This window comes from Bubalus bubalis, chromosome 13 (genome assembly GCF_019923935.1).
Source record: "Bubalus bubalis isolate 160015118507 breed Murrah chromosome 13, NDDB_SH_1, whole genome shotgun sequence".
In the NCBI taxonomy this organism is placed as follows: Eukaryota; Metazoa; Chordata; class Mammalia; order Artiodactyla; family Bovidae; genus Bubalus; species Bubalus bubalis.
Genome location: NC_059169.1, coordinates 9,392,493 through 9,412,740, shown reverse-complemented (window position 1 = coordinate 9,412,740; position 20,248 = coordinate 9,392,493). Strand labels below are relative to the sequence as shown.

Here is a 20,248-nt window from a genome sequence, read left to right as displayed (position 1 = left end):
AGAAAGCCTGCACAGAGCAACGAAAACCCAGTGCAGCCAAAATAAATAAAAAAATAAATTTATTTTAAAAAATAGTACTATATACAAAAAAGAACAGCAAGGATTTTTCATCTACCATTGGATGCTACCTATACCTTAAATAGTATCAGTGAACTCTACACTACTAGAACATTTGAAATTTTGTTGGAATTTCTTATAGTATGATCATCAATTGGGTCATGTGTAGTGGATTTGAGGTGAATAAACCTAGAGTCTGTCAAACAGAGTGAAGTAAGTCAGAAATAAGTCAGAAAGAGAAAAACAAATTTCATATATTAACAAGAATAACAGGCAAGTTTGACCTTAAAGTACAAAATGAAGGAGGGCAAAGACTAACAGAGTTTTGCCAAAAGAACGCACTGGCCATAGCAAACACCTTCTTCCAACAACACAAGAGAAGACTCTACACGTGGACATCACCACATGGTCAATACTGAAATCAGATTGACTATATTCTTTGCAGCCAAAGATGGATAAGCTCTATACAGTCAGCAAAAACAAGACGGGGAGCTGACTGTGGCTCAGATCATGAACTTATTGCAAATCAAATAAATTGAAGAAAGTAGGGAAAAACACTAGAACATTCAGGTATGACCTAAATCAAATCCCTTATGATTACACAGTGGAAGAGACAAATAGATTCGAGGGATTAGATTTGATTGACAGAGTGCCTGAAGAACTATGGATCGAGGTTTGTGACGTTGTACAGGAGACAGGGATCAAGACCATCCCCATGGAAAAGAAATGCAAAAAGACAAAATGGTTGTCTGAGGAGGCCTTAAAATGGCTGAGAAAAGAAGAGAAGCTAAAGGCAAGGAGAAAAGGAAAGATATACCCATTTGGATGCAGAGTTCCAAAGAATAGCAAGGGGAGATAAGAAAGCCTTCCTCAATGATCAATGTAAAGAAATAGATGAAAACAACAGAATGGGAAAGACTAGAGATCTCTTCAAGAAAATTAGAGATACCAAGGAAACATTTCATGCAAAGATGGGCACAATAAAGGACAGAAATGGTATGGACCTAACAGAAGCAGAAGATATTAAGAAGAGGTGGCAAGAATGCTCAGAAGAACTATACAAAAAAGATATTCATGACCCAGATAACCACGATGGTGTGATCACTCAGCTACTGTCAGATATCCTGGAGTCCGAAGTCAAGTGGGCCTTAGGAAGCATCACTATGAACAAAGCTGGTGGAGGTGACAGAATTCCAGCTAAGCTATTTCAAGTCCTAAAGAATGATGCTGTTAAAGTGATGCACTCAATTTGCCAGTAAATTGGGAAAACTCAGCAGTGGCCACAGGACTGGAAAAGGTCAGTTTTCATTCCAATCCCAAAGAAAGGCAATGCCAAAGAATGTTCAAACTACCTTACAATAGCATTCATCTCACACTAGCAAAGTAATGTTCAAAATTCTCCAAGTGAGGCTTCAACAGTACATGAACCAAGGACTTCCAGATGGAGGTCAAGCTGGATTTAGAAAAGGTAGAGGAAGCAGAGATCAAATTGCCAACATCCGTTGAATCTGAAAAAGCAAGGGAGTTCCAGAAAAACATTTACTTCTGCTTTATTGACTATGCCAAAGCCTTTGACTGTGTGAATCACAACAAACTGTGAAAAATTCTTAAAGATATGGAAATACCAGACCACTTTACCTCCCTCCTGAGAAATCTGTATGCAGGTCAGGAAGCAAGTTAGAACTGGACATGGAATAATGGTGACTGGTTCCAAATTGGGAAAGGAGTACGTCAAGGCTGCATATTGTCACCCTGGTTATTTAACTTCTATGCAGAGTACATTATGAGAAACACTGGGCTGGATGAAGCACAAGATGGAATCAAGATTGCGGGAGAAATATCAATAACCTCAGACATGCACATGACACCACCCTTATGGCAGAAAGTGAAGAACTAAAGAGCCTCTTGATAAAAGTGAGAGAGTGAAAAAGCTGGTTTAAAATTCAACGTTCAAAAAATGAAAATCATGGCTTCCAGTTGCATCTCTTCATGGCAAATAGATGGGAAAACAATGGAAACAGTGACAGATTTAATTTTCTTGGGCTCCAAAATCACTGCAGATGGTGACTGCAGCCATGAAATTAAAAGTCGCTTGCTCTTTAGAAGAAATGTTATGACCAACCTAGACAACTTGTTAAAAAGCAGAGACATTACTTTGCTGACAAAGGTCCATCTAGTCAAAGCTATGGGTTTTCTAGTAGTCATGTATGGATGTAAGAGTTGGACCATAAAGAAGGCTGAGTGCCAAAGAATTGATGCTTTTGAACTGTGGTGTTGGAGACGACTCTTGAGAGTCCCTTGGACTACAAGGAGATCAAACCAGTCCATCCTAAAGGAGATCAGTCCTGAATATTCATTGCAAGGACTGATATTGAAGCTGAACCTCTAATACTTTGGCCACCTGATGCGAAGAACAGACTTTGGAACATTGGAAAAGACCCTGATGCTGGGAAAGATTGAAGGCAGGAGGAGAAGCAGACAACAGAGGATGAGATGGTTGGATGGCATGATGGACATGAGTTTGAGTAAGCTCCAGGAGTTGGTGATGGACAGGGAGGCCTGGCCTGGTACTTTCCATGGGGTTGCAAAGAGTCAGACACAACTGACTGAGTGACTGAACTGAACTGATACATATAGAATCTAGAAAAGCAGTACTGATGAATCTATTTGCAGGGCAGGAATAGAGAAGCAGACATAGAAAACAGACTTCTGGACACAGCAGGGGTAGGACAGGTTGGGGTGAACTGAGAGAGTAGCATTGAAATATACACTTATCAGTGTAAGATAGATAGCTGGTGTCAAGCTTCTGTATAGCAAGGGAGCTCAGCTGGTGCTCTGTGATGACCTAGGGGGTGGGATGGAGGAGCAGAAGGGAGGCTCAAGAGGGAGGGGACATATGTGTATTGATAGCTGGTTCATGCTGTTGTACAGCAGAAACTAATACAATTATCCCCCCTCTGCTTTTAATAACGATCTATACTTTCTGTGCTGGATTTGCAGCAAAATTATGTCCATTTTTCAGGTGTTTGGTTGGACATAATTTCTTTGTGAGCCTATGTCATTGATTCTCCATAGCATAAAAACTTGTTACTATTTACTGTCTATATTTCTTGCTTAACTGTAAGCTCCATACACCACAATTCTAAATGGCTCAGTGGTAAAGAAGCAGCCTGCCAAGCAAGAGATTAGGTTCAATCCTTGATCCAGGAAGATCCCCTAGAGAAGGAAAAGGCAACCCACTACAGTATTCTTGTCTGGGAAACCCCAAGAACAGAGGATCCTGGCTGGCTACAGTCCATGAGATAGAAAGTCAGACATGACTTAGCAACTGAACAACAACAAAAAAAGTTCCATATATGACACAGCTATTAGGCAACATCACGTCACGGAGACTATTTCAGAGAAAGTTTAATACTAATGATATTTTCTTACAGGAAACACATCTCCACCAAGGGAGGAATTCATAAGTGACTCCTTAAAAGTTTCCGCGTACCCACATAGAAGTTTGTATTCAATAGCTGTATACCATCAATTCTTTTTCTGAAAAATTGATGTGTGGGTGGATTGACTTTTTGTTAACCAAATCCATTTTTAAATGCACTGGGAGAATTCCGGATATAGAAGAGAACCCAACTCTGAGGCAAATTGATTTTGTATGTGGAAAGTGCTTTTTTAATAAAAATAATCACATTGTGATGCTTCTGCTTTTTAAGTTTTATTTTTCATATTGGATTTCTCCAAGTGTAGCACAGCTAGATATGTATTCCTCACTTACATGATGAATGGGTTTCTAAAGAGTTGTCCGTCAATCAATTTTTCCATAAATACAGAACCCCTGAATTCTAAGATCTATTATAGACATAATTCTTCACAATAAAAAAGGCAGGGGTCTCTGGAAATCATTAAGAAATATTTAAGCAACAAATGTTAACAAGGTTATCCCAGCAGTAAGAAGCACTACTACAAAACTTTAGTATGCGCTGTAGGAAGCAAGAAGATTTGTTATTTTAATCACTTCAGTTCAGTTCAGTCGCTCAGTCGTGTCTGACTCTTTGCAACCCCATGAATCGCAGCACAACAGGCCTCCCTGCCCATCATAAACTCCTGGGGTTCACTCAAACTCATGTCCATCGAGTCGATGATGCCATCCAGCCATCTCATCCTCTGTCATCCCCTTCTCCTCCTGCCCTCAATCCCTCCCAGCATCAGGCTCTTTTCCAATGAGTCAACTCTTTGCATAAGGTGGCCAAAGTATTGGAGTTTCAGCTTTAGCATCAGTCCTTCCAATGAACACCCAGGACTGATCTCCTTTAGAATGGACTAGCTGGATCTCCTTGAAGTCCAAGGGACTCTCAAGAGTCTTCTCCAACACCACAGTTCAAAAGCATCAATTCTTCGGCACTCAGCTTTCTTCACAGCATCAATTCTTCGGCGCTCAGCTTTCTTAACAGTCCAACTCTCACATCCATACGTGACTACTGGAAAAACCATAGCCTTGACCAGAAGGACCTTTGTTGCCAAAGTAATGTCTCTGCTTTTGAATATGCTATCTAGGTTGGACATAACTTTCCTTCCAAGGAGTAAGCATCTTTTCATTTCATGGCTGCAGTCACTATCTGCAGTGATTTTGGAGCCCCCCAAAATAAAGTCTGACACTGTTTCCATTGTTTTTCCATTTATTTCCCATGAAGTGATGGGACCAGATGCCATGATCTTCATTTTCTGAAGGTTGAGCTTTAAGCCAACTTTTTCACTCTCCTCCTTCATTTTCATCAAGAGGCTTTTTAGTTCCTCTTCGCTTTCTGCCATAAGGGTGGTGTCATCTGCATATCTGAGGTTATTGGTATTTCTCCTGGCAATCTTGATTCCAGCTTGTGCTTCTTCCAGCCCAGCATTTCTCATGATGTACTCTGCATATAAGTTAAATAAGTAGGGTGACAATATACAGCCTTGACGTACTCCTTTTCCTATTTGGCACCAGTCTGTTGTTCCATGTCCAGTTCTAACTGTTGCTTCCTGACCTGCATATAGGTTTCTCAAGAGGCAGGTCAGGTGGTATGGTATTCCCATCTCTTTCAGAATTTTCCACAGTTTATTGTGATCCACACAGTCAAAGGCTTTGGCATAGTCAAGAAAGCAGAAATAGATGTTTTTCTGGCACTCTCTTGCTTTTTCCATGATCCAGCGGATGTTGGCAATTTGATCTCTAGCTCCTCTGCTTTTTCTAAAACCAGCTTGAGCATCTGGAAGTTCATGGTTCACATATTGCTGAAGCCTGGCTTGGAGAATTTTGAGCATTACTTTACTAGCATGTGAGATAAGTGCAATTGTGCGGTAGTTTGAGCATTCTTTGGCATTGCCTTTCTTTGGGACTGGAATGAAAACTGACCTTTTCCAGTCCTGTGGCCACTGCTGAGTTTTCCCAATTTGCTGGCATATTGAGTGCAGCACTTTCACAGCATCATCTTTCAGGATTTGGAATAGCTCAACTGGAATTCCATCACCTCCACTAGCTTTGTTCATAGTGATGCTTTCTAAGGCCCACTTGACTTCACATTCCAGGATGTCTGGCTCTAGGTCAGTGATCACACCATCGTGATTATCTGGGTCATGAAGATCTTTTTTGTATAGTTCTTCTGTGTATTCTTGCCACCTCTTCTTAATGTCTTCTGCTTCTGTTAGGTCCATACCATTTCTGTCCTTTATCGAGTCCATCTTTGCATGAAATGTTCCCTTGGTATCTCTAGTTTTCTTGAAGAGATCTCTAGTCTTTCCTATTCTGTTGTTTTCCTCTATTTCTTTGCATTGATTGCTGAGGAAGGCTTTTTTATCTCTTCTTGCTATTCTTTGGAACTCTGCATTCAGATGCTTATATCTTTCCTTTTCTCCTTTGCTTTTCACTTATCTTCTTATCACAGCTATTTGTAAGGCCTCCCAGACAGCCATTTTGCTTTTTGCATTTCTTTCCCATGGGGATGGTCTTGATCCCTGTCTCCTGTACAATGTCACGAACCTCAGTCCATAGTTCATCAGGCACTCTATCAGATCTAGGCCCTTAAATCTATTTCTCACTTCCACTGTATAATCATAAGGGATTTGATTTAGGTCATACCTGAATGGTCTAGTGGTTTTCCCCACTTTCTTCGATTTAAGTCTGAGTTTGGCAATAAGGAGTTCATGATCTGAGCCACAGTCAGCTCCTGGTCTTGTGTTTGTTGACTGTATAGAGCTTCTCCATCTTTGGCTGCAAAGAATATAATCAATCTGATTTCGGTGTTGACCATCTGGTGATGTCCATGTGTAGAGTCTTCTCTTGTGTTGTTGGAAGAGGGTGTTTGCTATGACCAGTGTGTTCTCTTGGCAAAACTCTATTAGCCTTTGCCCTGCTTCATTCCGTATTCCAAGGCCAAATTTGCCTGTTACCCCAGGTGTTTCTTGACTTCCTACTTTTGCATTTCAGTCCCCTATAATGAAAAGGACATCTTTTTGGGGTGTCAGTTCTAAAACCTACCTATTTCTAACTACATCTTTAGTGCAGGCTGTCACACCTCAGATTTTTAGAAAAGAAATCTCTTTTCCTCCAATCTCGTCCTTGGTGCTGTTGAGCTGAGTTCATCTACAATATTCTGAATCTGTGTTTGCCTACACTTTGGAGGAAACAGACACACAATATGGCAATGGAGAGAAAACACAGAGGTGGGTATAGAAACACCTATAGATGGCCAGGGTAACACCCGGGGCAAGTGTTGCCTTGGCAACGTGACTCGCGCACGTGACATACAACGTGGGGAAGATCATTCAGGCCTAGGGGCCAGGAAACAAATCAGGCAACACGGGACAAAGGGAAACACCTTGCAAGTAGACAATGAATCAGCTCTGTGCATGCTCAGTCGCTTCAGTCGAGTCTGAGTCTTTGCAACCCCATGGACTGTAGCTCGCCAGACTCCTCTGTCCATGGGATTCTCCAGGCAAGAATACAGGAGTGAGTTTCCATGCCCTCTTCCAGGAGATCTTCCCGACCCAGGGATCAAACCTGCATCTCCTGCACTGAAAGCAGATTCTATACCCACTGAGCTATCAGGGAAGCCCTGAATCAGCTTTGGTTGAAGTTAAATGATGACTGAGCTGAAATGAACTTTCACGTTTCTAAAAGCTGCTGCCATGAGCCAAGGTTCTTGGGTGCTTTGAAAAGTGACCTGTGCCCATGAGCTGCTTACCTCTGCCAGGTAGAACTCGTCGTACTGTCTCTTGAAGCTTTCTCCTTTGTGATAGTTGCTGGCGGCCACGATCACGTCCACGGTCACCATGCTCAGGATGAACATGTGGAAGACGGATGACCGCATCATTTGCTGAGGAGGCAAAATGGAAGAACTCTTAATAAAGAGACAAACCCACGATTCAACATACCTATGTGCTCAGACTTTGCTGGATCTGCAACATCTTTGTTATATGCTACTGTGAACAGTCTTTCTTTTTAAGAAAATTATATTTTATTGACGCAAAGTTGATTTACAGTGTTGTGTAAATTTCAGCTGTCCAGCAAAGTGATTCAGTTATACATATACACAATATACACAGTCTTTTTTCAGATTCTTTTCCATTGCAGTTTATCATGGGATATTGATTATTAGTTCCCTGTGCCATATAGGAATACCTTGCTGTTTATCCACTCTATATATAATAGTTTGTGTGTGCTTAACCCAAACCTCCAATCCCTCTCTCCCCCAGAACCTCCCTCGCTTGGCAAACACATGTCCAGAACAACTTTTCTAAGATAACTTGATGATTGTCACTACATATTGTGAGAAAAGCAATCTTTTATCTGCAGGCAGCTAAAAAGTACCTGGGGAGATAGTTTCAGAGACTTTTGGTTAAAAGCTGAAAATACATTTCACTGAACTTGTGTATAACCTATATCTTAATTTTCACTGGCCAGTTAGGAAGCTCTTATCCTTACTGCTGACTGTATAGAGAAATTATTTTTGGAAAGCTGATACCACATAACAAGTAGTGCTTTATTCTACCAAGAGAAAAAGCTACTGTTGATAAAAGCATTTTAGAGATAAACCACAGAACTGGAAAAGCAGAAGAAACCTAAGATATATTTATTTTTTAATGTATTGCTTCTGTGGATTATTCATTTCTTTAAATTACTATTTTTAACAATTTATTTTCTATGTTTTAAACCACTTTATTAAAGTATGGTTGATATTTAAAAATGTGGTTCATATTGAACATGTATAACTCAATGAGATTGGGGATAAATATATACCCATGAAAGTATGACCATCAAAGCCATATACATATCCATCACCTCCCAAAGCTTCCTCTTGCCTCCTCTATTAATATTATTATTATTACTTGTGGTAAGAACACAACATAAGATCTATCCTCCTAGTAAATTTTAAATATACAATAGAGTACATAGCTACAGGTACTATGCCATAGACGTTCATAATTTACTTACCTCATATAACCAGAACTTTATACTCTCTGCATAAATGTTATTGAAAATTATACTACAGTTAATAATAGCTGATGTCTATATTTATAATTATTATGTGCTCAAAGCCGTCGTAAGTGCTTTACATAAACGAAGCCATTTAATGTCCTAACAGTTCTAGGAAGTTATGCTAATTTTATAGAGAAGGAAACTGAGGCTCAGAGAAATTAAATAACTTTCTCACTGTCACATACATACTGAAGATGAAACCACAGTTTGGATCCATATCTGGTCCAAGCCTGCTGCCTAACTTGAGGTAAAATAATTAGGTATTTGAAAAATAATGGCTATTATTATATTAGCTATCATGTTTTGAATACTGTATGTTATTTCTTTCACTTCTTTCATCTCCACCATAACCTTACATAGTGGGATATATTACCCACTTCTTCCACAGAGTTCAGACAGGTTAAGTCACTTGTCCAAGGTCACACAGCAAGTACACAGCAGTGCCAGACTCTGTACCCACGTCTGTTTAAAGTCCATTTTAGGAGCTCCTGCCCCACTGTGGGGCAGGAAATACATAAAAGGAGGGGGTAGAAGCTGAAGACCCTGGGCAGAAGAAGGAGGAGAGGGAAGCTGACCACACAATGAATCACTGAGTCACACCCCGTGGCACCAACTGCCCGGGGTACAGAGCCACGATGAGCCCCGTTTCAGGGCTTCACTGGTTCTTACAGACACATGTGGACACCACTTGATCTTGATGTGAGAATTCTTCAATCTTTGCAACTGAAAGAACCTAACGAAAGCAGAACCCGCGAAGAGGAAAAGGGAGAAAAGGACACCTCTGAGCTTGCCGTCGGCTCTCTGCATCCAGATGGGTGCCTTCTTGTGGGTTCATGACCCTGCAGTCAGCCACAGCATGGGCTCTGAGCCGAAGTGCATGGACCTGAAACTCTACCACACACGAGCTCTGTGGCCCTGAGCAAGGTTCTTCAACCTCTCTGTGCCTCAGTTTTCCCATTGGGAAAATGGAGACAAGTACCGGCTACTCCAAAAGTTGTTATCATAAATGTATAAATATCTGTCAGCTCTCACATTGGCACTTGTGTATTATAAATGTTCTATTAAGACGTGCAGTTTAAAAAAAAAATGTGACCGAGGTATTTTTCTGTTCAGCAATGAAAAATAAATTGCCCAAGGTCAAAGAATTAATTACGCTGTATATTTGACTGAGCCCAGAACCAAGCGAGATAAATAAAAGCGATAAAGTCTAATAATGTGAGAGATATCACAGCCACTGGAAAAGCAGGTATTTAGTGAGGTTGTGTGTCACCATGGCTACCGATGGGTTCTTACATCCATTTATTTGCCCTTGACTTTATTTCATGGATAATGCAAAATCAAATTCCAGGGCTGTCAGTCAACATGTTTAAATGCACGTCAACTTGCTTGCAGGAACTACTGACCTTCATAACATTGATAAGCATATCAGCTGGCAAGTTTCTATCCTCATTAGAATTTTTATTTAGTCTTTCTTGCATTGAGAGAGTTAAAATTCCATAACTATTATTCCTTTTCTAGACTTTTTTCAAGGTAACGTTCTATTAAAAACATTTCAACTGCTTTCCACTTCATCTGCATGACAGAAAAGCCACAACTTTCTCTTTCTATTTTCCTTGGCTGTGGATTTATGTCTTAAGTAAACTGTTATTACCGAAAGGTCTAAACAAAGCTTTTAGCCATGGCTGTCAAAAAACTTTTAAATTGGTTTTGTAACTGTCACTGCTTCACTACGGTGCTGTCGTTATAATTAGGTTGTTTTTTGTCTGAATGTCTACGTTTCCCTGTTGGTACAGAGTCATTAAAATAATCCCTTACAATGGATTTTGATACGCTATAATCACCATCGTTCAGCTGACTTCTTCCACAGTAATAACTTTCAAATATTAAATAAGAATTAAGGTGATCAGTATGTATGGTAGCCAAATTTAAATAATAAAACCAGGAACTCTAGCTTCAAAGGTAGAGCTAGTTTACATGGGCCACTTCAACTCGGTCCAACTCAACCAATGTCTGAACGTGGCTATGGGCTTCCTCAATGTAGAATGGCTGGCAACATTGCACTTAGGCTCACACTTACATCTACAGGACAGTCCAAATTTATACCCATCAATTTTTCACTTTGTTATAAAAATTTTAACGTAAAGGAAAATGTTAAAGTTGTCAGTGCCACGAAATATCATTTAACTTGGGATTTCACAGTTGTATGATTTAGTATGGATGCAGGATATATAGATGGATAGATATAAACATACACATACATATGGATGTATATATGTATGTGTGTATATATATTTATACATATGTGTGTGCGTATATATATATTTATATATGTGTGTGTGTAGGAAATGACAACACACAACAGAAGCGACTTAGCATGCATGCGTATATATACATGCTCAGTTGCTCAGTCGTGTCCAACTCTTTGCAATCCCATAGACTGTAGTCTGCCAGGCTTCTCTGTCCATGAGATTCTTCAGGCAAGAATAGTGGAGTGGGTTGCCAGGTCCTCCTCCAGGGAATCTTCCCGACCCAGGACTGAATCTGCATCTCTTACCTCTCCTGCATTGGCAGGCAGGTTCTCTACCACTAGCACCACCTGGAAAGTACATATATATATATATATATATATATACACACACACACATATATATATACATAAACATATATTTAAAATCTCTCTCTCTCTCTATATATATATATATAGAGAGAGAGAGATGCTTAATATAAGACTCTTCAGATCCTACATACACATCCTATTTTTTAAAATTCCCTTCAACTGAGATGTCATTTTGACTTATATTTTTAAAACATCAGAAAAGTTTTGCATCTATTTTGAGTCTGGCTTTGATCCAAGAACTTCTGATTTCATATGTGACAGTTGGAATCACCAAAATACGAAGAAGAGACTATAACAGAATCATCCCCAAGGCAGCTATGTCAGGAATTCTCAGAAGCCTTGCTACTCAAAGTGTGGTCCCTGGACCAGCAGCTTCCTGGGAGTGTATTATAAATGCAGTGTCTCAGGCCCCATCCCAGATCTACTGAATCAGAATCTGCATCTTTAGCCATGATTACTGTAGATCCTAAAGTTTGAGAAGGTCTGTTGCAGAGGATACTCCTTGAGTTGCAGATAAAAACCTAGGTGACCTATAAAATTTTTTACAAATTCACAATTTCATGATTCTTAAAAGTAATCATCCAATAAAATATATAGCAAATACTGACTATAATATTGTGATCTCATTAATAAATATTAATATATTACCTCATCACAAAAATGTATGCCTACTTCCCCTATCCCCTTCAATTCTAAGATCAAAATCAACCAAACCAGTTTGGCTTCATGAAGACAAAAGTGTGAGCCATGTTTTCAGCCATTGGAGAGGATTATGAAGAGTCAGACACGCTTAGTGACTAAACCACCACAGGAGAGAAGGAAATGGTAACCCGCTCCAGTTCTTGCCTGGAAAATTCCATGGACGGAGGAGCCTGGCAGGCTACAGTCCACGGGGTCACAAAGAATCAGACGCAGTGAAGCAATTGCCACTTTCAGTTTCATGAAGGTACCAGCACAGACTTACTGTAGGAATGCAGGTGGCTTCTAGAATCTGGAAAAGGCAAAGCAATAGTTTTTGTTTTTCCCCCTAAAATTTAAGTACTAAGCCTTGTTCATACCTTGATCTTAGCCTAGGGAAACCATTTTGGACTTCAGACCTATAGAACCATAAATAATAAATCTATGTTGTTTGAATATCACTAAGTTTGTGGAAATTTGTCACGGTAAGAACTAGGAAACTAAACCAAGCCCTGTTTTTGATTCTGACACACACTGGCTCAAATCACCTCCTACGAAATAGGACTGCGGGCGTCTGCCCAGTGCTCCAAAATTTCTACCTGATCGAAGGATTTCACCCAAGGCCACTTGCCAGTCAAGGCCTCTGCAAAATGTATTACTGCAAATATAAACTCATGATGCCAAGCAAGGCTTTCATCCTGCTTTGTTTCAGGATGTGGAATGAGACGCTGGCTCTGAAACAATGACACTGAGTCCAGCCTCATCCAGGAGAAGAGGGAAGGTCACTTTTCTTCATATTAGTTCTGAGTCCTACCGTGAAGGGAATGCTTTCAAATACAGAAGTCTATGCCAAACCTGGCGAGAGATCCTCACTTAATTCAAGCTGATGCCGACAAAATGGATTCTCAAAATAAGAGCTCATATTTAAGGGCTCGGTTTGTGCCAAGCCTCATTCCAAGCGTAACACGTGCTGGGGTGAAAATTTCATTTAATCCTCAACAACTCTGTGAAAAATGGTGCATTTGCTATCCCCTCATCTATGGAGAAACAGGTAAGGATGCGTCCATTTCCAAGTTCACAGAGTCAGAAACTAGTCCCAGGTGAGTCCAAAGCCAACGCTCTCCTGCCGCCTATCAGGCAGTCAACACGCAGTGGACTCTGATTCACATATTAAAGAAGAGTGACAAGTTGCTCTCGTGTCTAGTGTTCGTGATTTAATAGAGGATGTAAGCTTGTGAATCCTGCATCTGAAAGCCGAAGGAAAGCTGTTCCCCACTGGAGGGTCTAAGATCTCCACGGAGGAAAAGAATATCAAGTTTGAAGACAGTCTGAGCTGAGTTCAAATCTTGATTCTGTGCTGATTTAACTTCTCTGTGACTCAGTTTTCTTACATGGGAAATGGGTGTGATAACATCTACATCTCTAGGTTGGAACGTGAATATAAACGAGACTATTTAGCATAGAGTCTACACAGGATGGAGTCTAAACGGTGTAGATGTCGGGGCAGGCATCTTACACTCCACAATGTTTATTATTATTGCTGTATTTGAAAACACTCTAGGTACTTAAAGGTAGAGATACAGGCAGTTGCTTATGGGGGAGGTGCATGTGAGCTTAGTCGCTCAGTAGTGTCTGACTCTTTGCAACCCCATGGACTGTAGTCTGTCAAGTTCCTCTGTCCATGAGATTCTCCAGGCAAGAATACTGGAGTGGGTTTCCAGGCCCTCCTCCAGGGGATCTTCCCAACCCAGGGATTGAACCTGAGTCTCTCATGTACTCTGCATTGGCAGGTGGGTGCTCTACCATGAGCACCACTGGAGAAGCCCTATGGGAAAGGTAAGAAGATATAAGAGGAGAAATCAAGTCAAAGAGATAACTGATCTTGAGAGGGATCAGGGAAATTTATAGATTTTCAAAAAGGTCTTAAGTTGTCTCATTTTTAGTGGCATGAATGCTTAAGGACTCCATAAGAGTTCTTCCTATTCATTTGTTCAGTAAGCTTTCCGATAGAATAGTGCCTTAAACATTCTGAAGACTCTGTAGGCAGACATCTAACAAATCCAAACAGTGGCCTAGGAGGTCACAATAGTACAGCTCAGAACTCAAATCTTTCTTTTGTTTTTAAAGATTCCAAGTTTTTTAAAAACATAATTTTACTTATTTATTTATGGCTGTGCTGGGTCTTCACTGTTGCTTGGGCTTTTCCCTAGCTGCAGCGAGCAGTTCCTCTCGAGCTGTGATGCTGTGGCTTCTCACTGCAGTGGGAGAAGTACTCTTATTGTAGAGCACAGGCTCAATAATTGTGGAACACGGCCTTAGTTGCTCTATAGCATGTGGGTTCTTCCCTGATCAGGGATTGAACCTGTGCCTCCTGCCTGACAGGAGGATTCTTTACCACTGAGCCACCAGGAAAGTCCTCAAATCTTTCTTTAAATCGCTGCTTGAATGAATAAAATATCCTACTCTGGTAAACAAATTTTATGCACTGAACACTGTATTGGCCAGCTACTAAAAGTTGTGTTTTAGTTAGATTTCAAAATAAACATATTTGGAAAACAATGCATTTACAAGGTGAAATTCTCAGAAACCATCCTGCATATGAGCCATGAGCCTAAGAACAAGATCATAATGCAAAAGAGCAAATGCAGAAAGCCTAAAATAATCTCCTGTTTGCAAGTGCTATGTCTTCCCCTCCTCTTAGAAGACACCTGAATAGTTGCTACTTTTATAATCAAGATACAGAATAATTCTGCCCAATACAAAGGATTTGTGTGAAACAGGAAATATCTTTATGCAATGGGCTTCCCAGGTGGCGCAGTGGTAAAGCATGCAGGAGACGCAAGTTCAATCCCTGGGTCAGGCAGATCCCCTGGAGAAGGAAATGGCAACCTACCCAGTATTCTTGCCTGGAGAGTTCCATGGGAAGAGGAGCCTGGTGGGCTATACAGTTCATGGGGTTGCAAAGAATTGGATGCAACTGAGCATATACCCATTTTGTATAGCAATACTAGAAACAGAACCAATAGCTATCCTTAGAAACTCTGCCTTTCCCTTCTGCCTGCCCCGGCATGTCCTTGGAGAATGAGAGGGCAGAAGGAAATCCACAGGTGGCCTCCCACGAAGGCAGCGAGCATCTCTGGGCCATGCGGGAGCACTCACAGTGCAGAAATGAGCCTCTGTCGGTGTATTTGTTACCTGGGCCTCCCCTCTTCAGGGCCCTCTGTTTCTGACTTGCAGTCAAGGAGAAGTGCAATGCCAGAGTGCAGGCGCTAACACTGTCTACGTTTCCCACGACAGCTCCACCGGCCAAACAGTTACTGAGTGGACTGTGACAAAAGGTGCTTAGTTCAGAATTATGGGGCGTTTCTGCTTGTCCTCATGAATACTTCAGTGAAAAGTTGAGGGTCTTAAACAGACACTAGACGGGACACTTAAAACCATGATGGTTTTAAGATCTTCAAAGACACTTTAGTTGACATTCCAGTTCAGTTCCAGTTCAGGCTCTCGGTCGTGTCTGACTCCGCGACCCCATGAATCACAGCACGCCAGGCCTCCCTGTCCATATTAAACTCCTGGAGTTCACTCAAACTCATGTCCATCAAATCGGTGATGCCATCCAGCCATCTCATCCTCTGTCGTCCCCTTCTCCTCCTGCCCCCAATCCCTCCCAGCATCAGAGTCTTTTCCAATGAGTCAACTCTTCAAATGAGGTGGCCAAAGTATTGGAGTTTCAGCTTCAACATCAGTCCTTCCAATGAACACCCAGGACTGATCTCCTTTAGAATGGACTGGTTGGGTCTACTTGCAGTCCAAGGGACTCTCAAGAGTCTTCTCCAACACCACAGTTCAAAAGCATAAATTCTTCAGCGCTCAGCTTTCTTCACAGTCCAACTCTCACATCCATACATGACCACTGGAAAAACCATAGCCTTGACTAGACAGACCTTTGTTGGCAAAGTAACGTCTCTGCTTTTCAATATGCTATCTAGGTTGGTCATAACTTTCCTACCAAAGAGTAAGCGTCTTTTAATTTCATGGCTGCAGTCACCATCTGCAGTGATTTTGGAGCCCCCCAAAATTAGGTCTGACACTGTTTCCACTGTTTCCCCATCTATTTCCCATGAAGTGATGGGATCGGATGCCATGATCTTCATTTTCTGAATGTTGAGCTTTAAGCCAACTTTTTCACTCTCCTCTTTCACTTTCATCAAGAGGCTTTTTAGTTCCTCTCCACTTTCTGCCATAAGGGTGGTGTCATCTGCACATCTGAGGTTATTGGTATCTCTCCCGTCAATCTTGATTCCAGCTTGTGCTTCTTCCAGCCCAGCGTTTCTCATGATGTACTCTGCATAGAAGTTAAATAAGCAGGGTGACGATATACAGCCTTGACGTACTCCTTTTCCTATTTGGAACCCGTCTGTTGTTCCATGTCCAGTTCTAACTGTTGCTTCCTGACCTGCATATAGGTTTCTCAAGAGGCAGGTCAGGTGGTCAGGTATTCCCATCTCTTTCAGAATTTTCCACAGTTTATTGTGATCCACACAGTCAAAGGCTTTGGCATAGTCAAGAAAGCAGAAATAGATGTTTTTCTGGAACTCTCTTGCTTTTTCTATGATCCAGTGGATGTTGGCAATTTGATCTCTGGTTCCTCTGCCTTTTCTAAAACCAGCTTGAACATCAGGAAGTTCATGGTTCACGTATTGCTGAAGCCTGGCTTGGAGAATTTTGAACATTACTTTACTAGCGTGTGAGATGAGTGCAATTGTGCGGTAGTTTGAGCATTCTTTGGCATTGCCTTTCTTTGGGACTGGAATGAAAACTGACCTTTTCCAGTCCTGTGGCCACTGCTGAATCTTCCAAATTTGCTGGCATATTGAGTGCAGCACTTCCACAGCATCATCTTTCAGTATTTGAAATAACTCAACTGTAGTTCCATCACCTCCACGAGCTTTGTTTCATAGTGATGGTTTCTAAGGCCCATTTGACTTCACATTCCAGGATGTCTGGCTCTAGGTGAGTGATCACACCATCGTGATTATCGGGTCATGAAGCTCTTTTTTGTATAGCTCTTCTGTGTATTCTTGCCACCTCTTCTTAATGTCTTCTGCTTCTGTTAGGTCCATACCATTTCTGTCCTTTATCGAGCCCATCTTTGCATGAGATGCTCCCTTGGTATCCCTACCAATTGACATTCCAAAGCTAATTAAAATGTCTACATACAGAATCCCTTGAAATTTATTTTTATATGTTTCCTTTTATTTTTAGTTTTCAATAGTGGGCAGGTGAACATAAAACCTTTGTTTTAAATTCAAGAGGGAAATCATAAACTCAAAAATGAAGTTAATTAGGTGTTTTTCTCAAATAACTCTATACCCAATGTCATAAAAGACTTAGGTTGTTACATTTGATGAATGCAGAAATCAATAAAAAAATTGATTTAAGCTATATAGTATCTTGAAGTGGAAGACTCACTTTGAAAACCTTCAAGTATTTAAGAAATTTGCAGGTTTGTAAAAAACATACCAGAAATACTGCAAGTACAAAATGACTGTTTTTCACATTGTCCAAAGTTTTTTACATCGTCCAAAGCTGTCATCAGCCTTAGGGCAGGGAGAGAGTCATGCTGCTTTTCCAGACTCTAGGATGGTAGCAATTGTGTTGAACACTGAGAAAATACATGGCAATTTCAAGCCCTGGATGACAGTTTAAAGAAGCTGCATATTTAACCCCAGAAATCAAGACCTGCAAGAACAAAGTACCCCTCATTTTTCTGAAGGTGACAATGCCACAGATATTTGCTGGAAATTTGTCTTCCAAGACTGTTAGACATTCATATAGGACTTACTTGAACGAGAAGATGAACATATACAATGATACAGGAATTTAGTTTGTGATCATCTGAAACAAATAATTTCAAGACGATCTGAATATTTCTCTCTTCCAATGAGGCTCAAAAATCAAAGACAATAAAACCATTTAAACACAGTAAGATAGGAGAAGAAATTAAAAAAATAGCACTAATAATTTCATTTTATTTTTTGTTAGTCTGCTGGTATCTATTCTGAGTATAATTACTATTTAAAATGCATATATATTGAACATATAGAGAATGTAATATATATTTAAATATCTATGCATGGAATGTTTACAACTGAGGTTGTACACAGTAGAGCCCTCTCCTTAGTTTATTTGGCCACACTGGTTTCAAGACCATACAGGTGACTACCCATGTAGGTCTTTTTCGATTAAACTCTTAGGTACCTTCTTGTGCTGTATTGCCTTTAGCTATTTTATTCTCCCTGTTCTTCATTCTCATTCTGTGCTTTTATAGAATAACTATTTTCTTCCATTCACCCCCCCTACCCCGACAAGAGATTTCTCCAAGCCAGCTGTTTTATGCTCCGAAAGTGAACGTTGTTCAGTCACGTCTGACTCTTTGCGACGCCATGGACTCTATAGTCCATGGACTTCTCCAGGCCAGAATACTGAAGCGGGTAGCCTTTCCCTTCTGCAGGGGATCTTCTCAACCCAGGGATCAAACCCAGGTCTCCCTCATTGCAGGCAGATTCTTCACCAGCTGAGCCACCAGGGAAGCCCATTTTCTGCTCTACTGTTAGAGAAATGAGGGTGAGAGACTTCCCTGGTGGTCCAGTGAGTAAGACTTCACCTTCCAATGGATGGAGTGTAGGTTCGATCCCCGGTCGGGGAACTAAGATCTGACATATCGAGTGGAGCAGACAGAAAATAAAACAATGATAATAAAAAAAGAAAATAAAGATGAGGGTGTGTGTGGGTACATTGTTTTGGGGAGGGATTGCTGACAGCTGCGTAAGGGGAGAATAAGAATTTGTGTCCGCTGTGTGTGAGAGTGTGTGCTTTTCTACATGAAAGCACGCTCATGGGCACATCCACATATAACCCCCCTCGCAATATTTGCTCGCTGATTATCATGTGAAAGCTACAGTGGAAACAGCTGGAAGCAGAGAGAGACCGACCAAATATAATCAAGGAGTCAGAGGTCACTGTACCAAGGAAGCTATGATCTGATTTTCAGGGCAAGGACCTTAGCATGGGATGGAAGGAATGATTCGGAGAAATGCAAAAGACTGAATTAACGACAGACTTGCAAACCGGTCAGATTTGGGGAGGACCATGAGCAGTGCATTACAGGTTGGTGTAGAGGTTTCTGGAGTTGCAGGAAAAGCCTGGTTTCCATATGGGGAGGGGTTGGGGGGTGGGTGGTGATGTGTCCATGAGAACACCTGGGCACGTGTCTGCTGGACACTGAGATTTACACTTCTAACAGTCGGAGGGCAGGGCAAGTGAGAAGGGAAGGCTGTGACGCACTGGACTACCAGGGTGCACCAGAGCTGACTTCCTGGAACTGAATAGAACACTTGAAGTGAAAGAGTTAGGGGAGAACTGTATACTAATGATAACAACAACCATCTCTATGGACTGAGCGACCCACTGCAACCCACACACTGTGGTAGGTATTTTATGTGCGTCAGTTTTCATTCTTATAAGCTGCTGAGAGACATCACCCATTTTTTCAGGTGAGGAAGCTGAGTCTCTGGGAGATTTAGCCAACAGTCCAAGCTTCTCCTGGGCCATGCTGTTGCGGCTGGACCATTCCATCTTCCCACATGGGATTGTAAGGTGGAAGAGGTCTGCTTGCAGATGGAACCTACATTCTCCTGGGCTCAGTCAGTTCTTGGAATTATCTGCCAATTCATGGGAAGGTTCATTAAGAAGATAGATATTTAAGGAGCACCTAAGGGGTCTTCTAAGGGGATCAAACCTGTCCATCCTAAAGGAAATCAGTCCTGAATATTCACTGGAAGGATTGACGCTGAAGCTGAAGCTCCAATATTTTGGCCACATGATGTAAAGGGCCAACTCATTGGAAAAGACCCTGATGCTGGGCAAGATTGAAGGCAGGGAGAGAAGGGGATGACAAAGGATAAGATGGTTGGATGGCATCACTGACTTGATGGACACGAGTTTGAGTAAGCTGTGGAAGTTGGGGATGGACAGGGAATCCTGGCATACTGCAGTCCATGGGGTCCTGAAGAATCGGACATGATTGAGTGACTGAACTGAATGGAAAGGGTCTTCCCTGGTGATCCAGTAGTTAGGACTCTGGGCTTCCACTGCCAGGGGCACAGGTTCGATCCCTGGCTGGGGAACTAAGATCCTGCATGCCTTGTGGCAAGGCCAAAAAAAGAAAAAAAGCAAAGCACTAGGATGTCTCTTTCTCTCTCTAAATACACATATCATACAATCTACCCCTCCTCCAATCTTCACCTTCAATGGAAATTTCCTCAAAAAGCATTAAAACATCATTGTAACAATTTTGCCGCAATTTGACCTACTTATGGTAA

General features: G+C 41.3%; 1 protein-coding gene across 6 annotated transcripts in view; it reads right to left on the bottom strand.

The window, feature by feature from the left end:
- NALCN (sodium leak channel, non-selective) overlaps positions 1 to 20,248 on the bottom strand; it is a 303,051-nt gene that overhangs the window by 180,150 nt on the left and 102,653 nt on the right. For all 6 annotated transcript variants that reach the window (XM_045162542.1, XM_045162541.1, XM_045162544.1 and 3 more), the window contains one exon: positions 7,275 to 7,406. In XM_045162542.1, coding sequence (XP_045018477.1) covers positions 7,275 to 7,406 — 132 coding nt within the window. The remainder of the gene's footprint in view (positions 1 to 7,274; positions 7,407 to 20,248) is intronic.